The sequence below is a fragment of the Halichoerus grypus genome, chromosome 1 (assembly GCF_964656455.1).
Source record: "Halichoerus grypus chromosome 1, mHalGry1.hap1.1, whole genome shotgun sequence".
NCBI classification, from domain to species: domain Eukaryota; kingdom Metazoa; phylum Chordata; class Mammalia; order Carnivora; family Phocidae; genus Halichoerus; species Halichoerus grypus.
This window is the reverse complement of record NC_135712.1, coordinates 144,096,472-144,108,683: the sequence shown is the minus strand read 5'-3', so window position 1 is coordinate 144,108,683 and position 12,212 is coordinate 144,096,472. Positions and strand designations below refer to the sequence as shown.

General features: G+C 42.1%; 1 protein-coding gene and 1 long non-coding RNA gene across 2 annotated transcripts in view; one reads left to right on the top strand and one right to left on the bottom strand.

The window, feature by feature from the left end:
- The window catches only part of LOC118528095 (uncharacterized), a 37,441-nt gene extending 33,997 nt beyond the window's left edge, over window positions 1–3,444 (bottom strand). The window contains exon 1 of the long non-coding RNA XR_013448088.1: window positions 3,042–3,444. This is a non-coding gene — a long non-coding RNA (uncharacterized LOC118528095). The remainder of the gene's footprint in view (window positions 1–3,041) is intronic.
- Window positions 3,445–9,562: 6,118 nt separating this feature from the next.
- DYNC1LI1 (dynein cytoplasmic 1 light intermediate chain 1) overlaps window positions 9,563–12,212 on the top strand; it is a 46,180-nt gene continuing 43,530 nt past the window's right edge. The window contains exons 1-2 of the mRNA XM_078072795.1: window positions 9,563–9,822; window positions 10,006–10,079. Coding sequence (XP_077928921.1) covers window positions 9,677–9,822; window positions 10,006–10,079 — 220 coding nt within the window. The 5' untranslated portion in view covers window positions 9,563–9,676. The remainder of the gene's footprint in view (window positions 9,823–10,005; window positions 10,080–12,212) is intronic.

Here is a 12,212-nt window from a genome sequence, read left to right as displayed (position 1 = left end):
CTAGAGGGACCACTAAAGCATTTCATATGAACTGAATTTAGATTTGTGAGCACCTATAATATTCCAGGTGTTGTGTGAATACATTATTTTTTATTTAAATGAAGACTGATTTAATTAGAAATGCATATTATTCTTTCCATCTCAGATATGAGGAAGCTTGACATTGCCAAGGTCATATTGCTACCATGCGTGGAGCCAGAATTCCAGTCCACGGATGGATAAATCCAAAGCCTGTGTTTTTTCTCCTACATGCCCTTGGTTTGTGATCCAGCAATAAGGATACCAACCTGGAAGTTTGTTGGAGATGCAGGCTCACAGGCCCCACCCCAGGCTTACTAAACTAGAATCTACATTTTAACAAGGTTTCTGGGGAATTGCGGAACATTTAAACCATTTGAACAGAGAAACTCTTCTCTATAAAACACTTTATATCTCAAATAAGAGTAAATATTCCTGCTAACATTTATGGAGTCCTCACTATATGTCAGATTTTGTTTGTTTACTCTTCATGACAATTCTATTAGAGTTGAGCAAACTGAGGCTTCAAAGTTTAAACAACTTCAAGGTCACACTGTTAGTAAGTGGCAGAGTCGAGATGTGAACTCAGATTGGTCTGATTCTGGAGCCTGGACTGTGACCCATTAGCCTGTGTGCCTCACTCCAAATACTGAGTCCAAATGTTTTATTTCATCTAAATGATGCAAATTAGCTGTCTATTATCACTCGATTTATAACTAACATTGTTTAATCTACTACTTAGGTTTGATGGTATGGATAGAGTCTAAAATGTCAGACTCAATATGATATTGCTATTTAAAATTTTAAACCATGAGATCATATGGTTAATACACTTCTTAGACTAGAGCTGGTATATGAAAAAAAATGTATATATGTGTGTGTATACACACACACACACACACACACACATATATCAAGGTGCAAATTCTAATGGGTTATCTGGCTATTCCTCATTTACCAATGGATGAACTGAAATATAAGATGAAGTTGAATGAGACTTATTGAGAAAGGATCAGAAGGACGTTCTGCTTCTTGATTTCACTTTTACATTACTAGGCAACTCTATGTTTCCTACTAGTAAAAAGTTTAGGGTCATTAGACTCTCCTTAAACACCTTCAAATAAACAACTCTTTGATCTTATATAGTGTCAAATAACTGATTCATTTTGCTTAAAAGAAATCTCCCACTGAGCAACTCTTTCATCCTCTGCCATGTGGGGAAAAAAAGAAACATATATAACGCTTTTGTTGGTGCACAATATAATAGGTTATAATTCTAGGCATACTTTTAGTAAAAGCAATGAGACCATAATTAGCTCTAGACTAAAGCATAGTAAATTGTTACGAATGTGATATCACCTGCAGTTACAAAAGATAGCACATTTCTAAAAATACCAGGGAATTTCATATTTTTTTTCTATTTTGCCTCATGTACAGCACCCAAAGCAGAAAAACTTAATGACCTTTGTGACCTAATGTTTGCAGATCTCAATCTATAAAATCAGTTAATAGTTATCTTCTCTTTTAGGAAGGGGAGTGGCAGAGTAACACCGGAAATCTAAGAAGTAAGTGACATTAAAATCACTATTTTTTTTAAAAAGGTATGGACTTTCGGGGCACTTGGGTGGTTCAGCCAGTTAATGATCCCAGGGTCCTGGGATAGAGCCCCGCATAGGGCTCCCTGCTCAGTAGGGTGTCTGCTTCTCCCTTGCCCTCTGCCGCACCCCTCCTCATGTTCTCTCTCTCAAATAAATAAAATCTTAAAAAAAAAAAAGGAAATGGACTTGAATTTCAGAGTATTTAATTACAAGGAAATGAGATTTTCCAAAAATCTACGAAATAAATATCCAACTAATTATAATTAGTGAACCTTTCTTTCTTCTTGTCAGTGGTAAAGAACAGATTAAAACAATGACAACTAAGCATTCTAAAAATCCTATCTATTCTGTATTTAAAAATGTGTAAGTAGATAATTACAACACTTAGATGAAAAAGAAACATTCTTCTAGCCTAAAAAATAAGTCTCTTTGTTTTCTCTGTGCATTGCACTATCTGTGAACATGAATTGATTTATAAGCTATTCCTCTTTCATTCATCACCCATTTTCCAGGAATGGATACAGAGATCGTGGTTAGGAGCTGATTCTGAAATGAAAAGGTAATTCTAACTATTACCCTATCCTGGAATTTTAAAAATATTCAGGAGGTATTCTTTTTCAATGATACCATTTCTAAGCAAATGAAAAAAAATTTTTTTTAGACCTAGAAATAGAGGAGATTCTCTTCCTAGTGTTTTCTATGAAGGAAAAACAAAAATACCAAGAAAGTCTATTTCTCCTGTTGGGTATTTATTTCCCCAACTCTTTGTTTAAGATATGAAGTTCTGTGAGGGCTAACCTGATAAAAATCCTAGGTGAGTAGTAAGAGAGAGGACAGGTCTGTAATTCAAGGGACTGGTGACTGAAAAATGAATTAGATACCCATCATTTCATTCATTCTACATAGGTACTTAGAATGAGATAAACATGACTCAAAGGAAAGGAAAAACAAGCAACACTGGGCATCTGTTTTTCCTCTAATTGGATCCCTGGATCTACTGCTGGGAGAGTTCGTAAGCAAGGAATCTGCCAATTCTAACATTACCATTTTGTTACACACACACACACAAACACATATATTGAGTAGTGGATGGGGACTATTTAATCAGGAAGTTCTCCTGAAGTTCTTTCCAACACTATTTTATTATTTGAGTTGCTCACAGAGTCAAACTTCTAGGGTCCACTCATCTTGCTTATTTTTCTTTTCTTTTTTTTATTTTGGCTTTTCAGATGGCATTTATATCAACTGTGATTGCCAGGATTTGGCACAGTGGGTGAAGCAGGTCTTATTTGAAAATCTGTTGGAGGCAGCCTGTGGGAGCTGGTACAACAGGAAGCAGCTCAAGGGGTAGCTGCCTTGTCCCAGTTCTCAAACACAGAGGAAGGCGTCCCCAACAAAAAGAGGAAGTGGCCTGTATCGCCTCACCTCAGCCCCACAGAAGGTTCCCTCCCGAACTGGTTTTCTTCAGAGCTCTTGGGTCTGCCAAACGATCCCTTTCCTCGAGATGAAGGATATCCAACTGTGGCCTTTAAGAAGTTGATAATTGAGCAGGAGATGATGGTCAACAGAGAGAAAAGAGGCATGTAGCTCCCAGGAGACAGAAAGCTGGAGAAAGAAGGAGCTGTCTCTCTTCTGGCCTGTGTTCCATTTCCCACTTCCAGGCCCCAGGGCTCAGCTGAATTAGAAATCAGACTAAAGAAGACATCTGTGGTATACCTCAGGGGCATCTCAGTAGGATCTAAGCACTTCCTCATACAAACACAAGGTACTGTTATTGATGAAATTAATGAAGTCCACAGCCTCCAAGAAAAGGTAAATTTGTATTCACATAACCCGTTAAAGCAAGAGAATGTGTAAGACATTTTAGGATTTATATAAAAAAATAATTAAAATATTGTAAAAGAGAGGTCCTGCTTTCAAGTGTTGGAGTGAAGAATGTTTTTGTGCCCTCTTCACACACACATATCGTACATATACATCATCATCATCCTGAAATTTTAGAACCCTGGTGACAAGGAGTACGTCTGTTCATTTATTCATACCTTCAACAACTCTTTGCTGAATGTCTACTATATTCTAGGCACAAAGCGCTTATGGTTCATTAATGAAGCCCTTAAAGTTCTGATATGTTCTGATAAATAAGTAAATTCTATACTATGTTAGGAGATAATAATAAGCAAATGTTATACTATCTTGGAAGGTAGTGTTATGGTAAACAGAAAGGCAAGCAAGGTAAGAAAAATCTGAAATTGCAGGGGTGAAGGTTCAAATTGTAGTGTTACATGGGGAAGTCACGGTGGACCTCACTGAGAAGCTGAGATCTGAACAAAGACTTGCAGGAGGAGTGGGAGTTGGCTAAGTGGCTGTCTGCGGGAAGATACTGGCTTGGGCGGCTCCTTACATCCTTCAAGGCAGAGGACACAGCTAAAGCAAAGGGATACACAGTAAGTTTAAGGAATAGCAGTGGGGCCAATGTGGCTAGATGTGAGAAATCGATGGACAGAATGGAGCAGAAAAGTTCAAAGAGGCAGTAGGGGCCAGATCCTGTACAGCCTATTGGGTTACTGTAAGGACATTGGCTTTTACTCTGATTAAAGTAAGGAGCCACTATAGGATTTTGAGTAGAGGAGTGGCATGATCTGGCTTATATATATGTGCATATGTGTATATATATATATTTTAAGATTTTATTTATTTATTTGAGAGAGAGAGCACGAGCGGGGGGTGGGGAAGGGCAGAGGGAGAGAGAGAAGCAGATTCCCTGCTGAGCAGGGAGCGCAATGCGGGGCTCGATCCCAGGCAGATGCTTAACCGACTGAGCCACCCAGGTGCCCCTAAGTATTGATCTGGCTTATATATATATATATTTTAAAGATTTTATTTATTTTTTGACAGAGAGACAGCGAGAGAGGGAACACAAGCAGGGGGAGTGGGAGAGGGAGAAGCAGGCTTCCCTCTGAGCAAGGAGCCCGATGTGGGGCTAGATCCCAGGATCCTGGGATCATGACCTGAGCCGAAGGCAGACGCTTAATGATTGAGCCACCCAGGCGCCCCAATCTGGCTTATAAAGGATCCCTCTAGATGCCATGATGAAGAGCTTTTTAAAGTAATTTAGGCAAAGACGATAGCTTAGCCCAAGGTGGCATCAGTGGATGAGTGATAAGAAGTTGGATTGTGGGTATATTTGGAAGGTAGGGACTACAGGATTCCTAATGGATTCAATGTGGGGTGTGAGAAAAATAGAGAAGTCAAGAATGACTCAGGCAAAAAGGAGTTGCTACCCAGTGGGAAGGTCTTGGGGTTGAGGAGCCTTTTCTTGGGAAGGTCAGAATATCAGCTTGGAACACGTTGAGTTTGAAACGTGCTATTAGATATCCAAGTGGAGATGTGGAATAAGCAGTTGGATATATTAATATGGAGTTCCACATGGAGCTCTGGGCTAGAGAGATAAATCTGGGAGTTTTTATCATACATTTGAGATTTAAAGTAATGAGACTGGATGAGATCACCAAGGGAGTATAGATGGAGAAGAGGAACAAAGACCTAGCCCTGCAGTCCTTTAGCATTAAGTGGTCAGGAAAATGAGGAAATGGTGAAGACTGAGAAGGAGCAGCTAGTGAGGCAGGGAAAGAACCAGGAGAACATGCTGACCTGGAAGCCATGTGAAGACAGATATCCACAAGGAGTACCATGTGCTGCTGATGGGTTAAGAAAGACAAGGATGGAGAATTTACCACTGGATTTAGCAAAAAGGAGGTTATTGACCACAGGTATAAAAGCAGTCTCTGTGGAGTCAGAGGGGTAAAAGTGATTGAAGTGGGTTATAAGGGTAAGGGGAAGGAGGAATTGAAGACACCAAATAAAGACAACTATTTTAAAGAGTTTTGCTGTATGGGGCACCTGGGTGGCTCAGTTGTTAAGCGTCTGCCTTCGGCTCAGTACACGATCCCGGGGTCCTGGGATCAAGCCCCGCATCGGGTTCCCTGCTCAGCGGGGAGCCTGCTTCTCCCTCTCCCACTCCCCCCGCTTGTGTTCCCTCTCTTACTGTGTCTCTCTCTGTCAAAATAAATAAATAAAATCTTTAAAAAAAAAAAAAAGAGTTTTGCTGTCAAAGAGAGGAAAGAAATGTAGCAGTAGCTGGTGAAGAAGTAGGATTAAGAGAGATTTCTTTTTTTTTTTTTTAATGGGAGAATAGCATGTTGGTATGCAAGGGAAATGATCTAGTGGAGATCAATAAATGATTATATAAAGAAAGGGGGGAGAATTGTTGGAGCAATGTCCTAGAGTTGAGGAGAAGAGATGGAATCTAATGTGTAAGTGGAAAGATTGCTTTAGTTTAAGAGTATAGATTATTCTTCTGTGATAATTGGGAGGAAAATTGGTATGAAACTACAGATGGGGGGAGGGGTAAATGTGTTAGTGAAAATCTGTGGAAGTTCTAGAGGCCTCCAAAGAGGGGAAAAGAAGAACATATAACAAAAGATTAGGAATCATAATGTCTTTGAATTTCTCAGTGGCAATATTAGAATCCAGCAGACAAGGGGTCAAGGTAAAAACCTAAGGGAAGGGGCGCCTGGGTGGCTCAGACAGTTAAGCGTCTGCCTTTGGCTCGGGTCATGATCTCGGGGTCCTGGGATCGAGCCCCACATCGGGCTCCCTGCTCAGCGGAGAGTCTGCTTCTTCCTCTCCCACTCCTCCTGCTTGTGCTCTCTCTCTCTCATAAATAAAAATTAAAAACAAACAAACAAACAAAAAACCTAAGGGAAGATAATCTGCAACATAAGAACTCTATACTCAGCCAAACTATCACTGAGTATAGACTAAATGTATTTTCAAACATGTAATGTGTGCTGGATATCTTCCATTTGCCCCTCCAGATCTACTTTCCATTCTTCTCTATCCTTCTTTGTGCTCTGGGAGGTAGACCTGCATGGACTGCTTCACTTGAATTCTCTTGTCCTCCAGCTTCTGGCTGGGTTTGGCCAACATGAGACACTGGCAAGATACCAGGGGGCAGAAAGAGAGAAGCCAGTGCTGTGTTCCTTTACTGAAGTCACAGACCTTATTGAGAAATTCTTTCCTACAACTGCAACTCTTTCTGGATTCTAGTAGACACTCCTTCCTCTTTCCCCTTCAGGTCTAAATCTTCCTGGTCTTCCTAGCCCCATCTCAATACTGTTCACACCTTTGTAAATCGTTATTGAGCTTTCATCTCGCACTGCCTCAAGAATGCTATTTTTTCCCTAGCTAGACCCTGGCTGGATATCTCCAAAAATGTAACCATACACCCTTTTTCACAAAACTATTTGAGGAAGTTCTCCACTAAAATAAGAGAAGGCACAGGAATGAGGCAAAGGAAATCCCCCAGAACAATGGTGAGAGAAGATCCCATGATGACAGTTCTGTATTAGGCACACAGAACAACCAATTCAAATTGAAGCAGAAAGAAATTTCTTAAAGATGTGTTTAAGATGAAATTGTTCAAATACCTAATGAGAGGTTTTAAACAACTGGGACAAGAATTTGAGACTGAATGAGAATTAAGGGCATAGAAATCTAAGCAAATGAAAAACCAAGACAGTTGTTAATTTTGGATGTAACAAAAAGTTGGGGAAGAAAGAAAAGTAATCATAGTATAGGAAATAGCTCAATTGTAAGTAGCATTTATATAACAAAAATTCCAAGGGATTGCTGGAATCTTTCCTTATAGATTTCCTTATACTACAAATGTTCTCTATTTTTGTTATGTAGAGATTTCTATAGAAGATATTTACCATAACAGTATCAAAAGTTGCCAGGACATTTATTCTAATGTAATTTGACCTAGGCCCTTTGACAGGTTAGAAAGTCAAAATCTCAATTTATCTACTTTTAACCTGTAGGGTAAATTACTTAATTTCGCTGATTCTTTACAAAATATGAGGATTACAAACCATAACATACAGTGTGCCTGACACTTAGTAGGTATCATAAATAACCACTTTTGTCAGCCATCTTAATAGAACAATGCTGGATAGGGAATATTATAAAACCACAAGTAATACAACTTTGACCTCGGTATAAGTGGGTAGCTGGACATCTAAAAGTCATGGGGCATTAGAAGCCATTATAAAGTTAATACTTCCCAGGTTAAGTAAATATAATAATGGAACTAACAACTCTGCATACAAACAAAATTGGGGAAAACAATGCTCTGACAAGAAAAGATGACTGAGGGAGTAAAGTACAGAGTGAATCAACTCTCAGAGGGGGGCCCAGGGCAGTAAACAGCTCTCCTTTATAGCAGTGACTTAAATACCCAGGTTCCCCCAGAAGTCCCTATTCCGCGTGTCACCAAAGAAAGCCTGGGATCCCAAGACTGGGTTCTGGTTCCTTTCCTAACCATATAAATAAACTAACAGAAAATGAAGAGTTTTAGCTGCAGGAGTTCATTAGGCCTATCAATTCTAGGGGTTGGTCAGATATGAATGGTTTGAACGGTAAAGGAAAACATTAGTCATTAAAAATAAACGTGTATCAAGCACTCAAGATTTGTCAGTCACTGTTCTAAGCCATTTTACACGAATCATCCCATGTAATCTCCATAAAAATTCTGGGTCCTTTTATCCCCATCTTACAGATAAGGAAACTGAGACTCAGGAGAGGTTAAGGAAATGGTCTATGGTTGCTGATAGAGCTGAATCTCAACTCAGATTTGCCAGCCTCCAAAGCCTTCTAGGCTTCTACCTGCACTGTTAACCTGTAAAAAAACACAGTCTTTAGCTATGGATTTTCTCACTAGCCTAACAGCAATGATCAGATCACATATTAGCAAGTGATCTTCAAATACGACAGCAATAATGTACAAAAGGACACACTATTTTAAGCAAAGGCTCTGACAAGATGCACTAGGACAAGCCTTAAAACCATCAACTCTTGGGGCACCTGGGTGGCTCAGCCGGTCAAGCATCTGCCTTCAGCTCAGGTCATGATCCTAGGGTCCTGGGATCCAGCCCCGCATCGGGCTCCCTGCTCAATGGGGAGCCTGCTTCTCCCTCTCCCTCTGTCTGCTGTTTCTCCTGCTTGTGCTCTCTCTGTCAAATAAATAAAATCTAAAAACAAAAACAAAAACAAAAACCATCAACTCTTTCTGGAGGTGGGGCTCAGACATTCAAATCAATTTAACCAGTCAAGTTTTGATAGAAAAAGAGTTATTTTAGGGCTACTTTAGGTTCTTTTCCATTTGTGTATGCCCAGTGACAACTGTGCCTGCCATAGTAAGTGCTGAATAAACGGATGTATGGATGACTCACCTAGAGGGACTTGTCAAATCTCACGCGGGGCATCTCATACGAAAATACAGAGGCTATTATTAAAGCAAGCCCCGTCGATACTTTTTCTGTCACGCAGCTACTTAGGGTCCGGGGGAACCTGCTTCAGATGTGGGGCCAAGACTGAGGAACACGGCGCCACGTAAGAATGCAAAGTAGAGAGCCCAGAAATCCCGGGACCCCAGTAACACTCCGGACTCGAGCTGCACAAAGCCTCTTTTGCAGCGGGGCGGCCCATTTCCATCTTGGCGCGGGTGAAGTGCCGGTGTAGGCGGGGGACCGCCGCCGCTCAGCCTGAATGGGGGTGGGGGGGTGGGACGGCAATGAGAGTGCAGGAATTCCACGCCGATTGCGGGGTTTGTAGACCCGAATGAAGAGTGGGAGGGAGCACTGCTCACCTGACACACCCCAACCCGCTCTGCTGCAGCCCAAGGCTGCGGGTGGAGGGGGCAAAAGACTTCTCAAACTGAGTCCTGTAGAACCGGGAACACAGCACAACCGCCTGCGGGGCTGCCCGCGCACGCGCATTCCTTACGCGCGGTCGACGGACAGCAGCGCACGCGCGGTGCGTCCTCCCTCATTCCGTCAGTCCCCTCAGAGCCCGCGGCTCTGCCCCCGCAGACCACGCCCCGCTCCCGTGTGCCGAATGCTCCATATCCGGGTTCCCGCCGCCGCCACCGCCGCCGCCGCCGCCGCCGTCGCCGCCTCGCTCATTCAGCTTTGCCGGGAGTGGTGTGATTCCCGACCAAGATGGCGGCTGTGGGGCGAGTTGGCTCCTTCGGTTCCTCTCCGCCGGGATTAGCCTCGACTTACACAGGGGGCCCCTTGGCTAACGAGCTAACATCGGGCAACGGCGGCGCCGCGGCGGGAGACGACGAGGATGGGCAGAACCTTTGGTAACGACCCCACCCTTCCCTGGGTCCCCGCTGACACTCCCGGCCCTGCGGACACCTCGGGATCCCTTGCCGAGGCCACTACGTTCTCGGCAGCCCCCGCCCAAGCGCGCCGAGGCCGGGTCGGTCCCTCCCGCGGTGGGGCCCCGGTCCCCCGCCTCAGCGTGCGCCTTTGCTCCCCGCTAGGTCCTGCATCCTCAGCGAGGTCTCCACCCGCTCGCGCTCCAAGCTCCCCGCGGGGAAGAACGTACTGCTGCTGGGTAAGTGTCCCCTGCCTCGCTCCGCCCCGCTCGGCCCCCACCCCGGTCCCGGTCAGGGTCCGCCCGCCCGCTCGCTTTGTGCGGACAGCCGGGCCTGGCCCCGCCCCGCCGCCGGACCTTCGCTGACAGCTGGGGCAGAAGGGGAACGGGGACCCCGGCCCCGGTACCTGTGGGGACCCGCCTTCCCCAGAGCCCTTTCTCCCCAGGATGTGGAGGTGGCCCTGACAGTCTCCCATGGGTAGGACAGAATGCGGTAGCCCATCTGAGGGATTCTAGAGGCTTGAGGTTTACCTAGAAAAAAAGGACGGTTTTTCTTTCATAACAAAAATTGCTAGCAGGAGGCTCTTTGCAAGAGCTCCAGTGCAAATGGCATGCCATTAATATTTAATAGCTGATTCTTTGTATAATTGACAGAGAAGCTAGAAATTGAGACCGGGTAATCGTGACAAATGTTCTTATTTGATTCAGCTTTTTCGGGTACAATGGACTCGTGTTGCAAATGCCTTTTATAATTCTGAAATTTGTAAAGGACAGTAGAACACCTTACTAGTCCAGTCCCTTCAGCCAAATGATTGTAATAAGGAGAAATGGTCCAGTGTCTCAATTCTGTTCTGTAGCTCCTCTGCTCTCTGGAAGTTAGGTATGTTTCTTTACTGATTCTGAGGGTGTATTGGACATGGAGGGAGAATAAATCACAGATTCACATTTTTGCAGGCTTAGCTCCTGAGTCATTTACAGAAGACATTTCTTTCATATTCTTTAAATGCGAGATATTGACGTGTGCTTATAAAATGAAGGTTAAATTTTAAAACTTTGGTATTGGTGTCTCAAGACTATTTTTATGTACATGTAAAAACAGGAAAAGGAAACAAAGAAGTCCAATGCTACATGACAGGGTCTGCTTTTAATAAAAATGTTTAGATAGAGAAGAATTACCTATTTTTATAAATTGCTGCCAATCTAGTATATATAGGATTCTTGATGTTCTTTATTACATGGAGCTCGTTGAAAAATTAGTTTTTTCCTCATTTTTAATGTGACTGAAAGTCCCTACTGCATATTAACCTGGGTTCAGTCACGGCCCTATGATCTTAAACAGGTTCCTCGATACCTATAAACCTTAGTTTCTTCATCTTCAGAGTGGATATTATAGAAATAATAATGCCTCCCTTCTAGAGTTATGGGGAGGACTGATGAGATAATACTTGTAAAGTGATAACAGCACGGTGACTTTTTGTGATGGATTTCTCTTAACTGAATTAGAAAATGTTTTATTAGAATTCTCTTTTTGAAAATTGAATTAGTGTCCACATAAGTGATATTTATAGGGCAGAGATGGATTAGGATCCAAATGCAAAAAAAAAAAAAAAATCCCAGAAAATGTTTTAAGTTTACTAATTTAAACAAATTACTCTTAATTGCTAAACTAAAAGGGACTTAATGTGACCTCATTGAAGCGGATTATTTTTTAATGACTCTAAAAAAGACTTCAAATACTGCCATTATAAGGTTAAGATTCCTGAACTTTGTTTTCATTTTGTAAGTTCCTCCCAGTTATTTCTATGCATTAGATATTACTTAGATGGTTCTGTTTGTAGTGAAACAAAAGTGACAGTTTTGTTCATTTTTGATGTCCCTGATGTGCTGAGGTTGCACCATGCTTTTTTTTTTTTTAACCCTTTTTTGACCCTGCTTATGACACTGGATCAATGTATGTGACTGAGTGTACTTAGAGGCCCCAGACACTTCTATCCTTCCATACTTAGAATAGATTAAGTTTCCTCCTTTATGAGCTTAATAGTTTGTAAGGCTCCATCTAGTATCAAGTGATACAAGCTTGAAATTTAAAATTTTTCTTTGAGTACTACTGGGATTTTCATCAAAGTCCTTTTTAGCTTTGGAAGAAGAGATTTTTATACTGATTACATAAATAGGATTAATTTTTTAAAATATCTCTAAAGATTTCTTAAAGACATTTTACCATCACATGTTATGGCAGCATTCAGTCTGTGCTGGTGGAGGGAAGAAATATATAAATAGGTATAACTCAAAGAAAACTTTGTTATGAGTTTGAGGGTGCTAAGCAGGAGGATGCTTGGCCTTAATGTGTCTTCATGAATTATGGTGATCTCT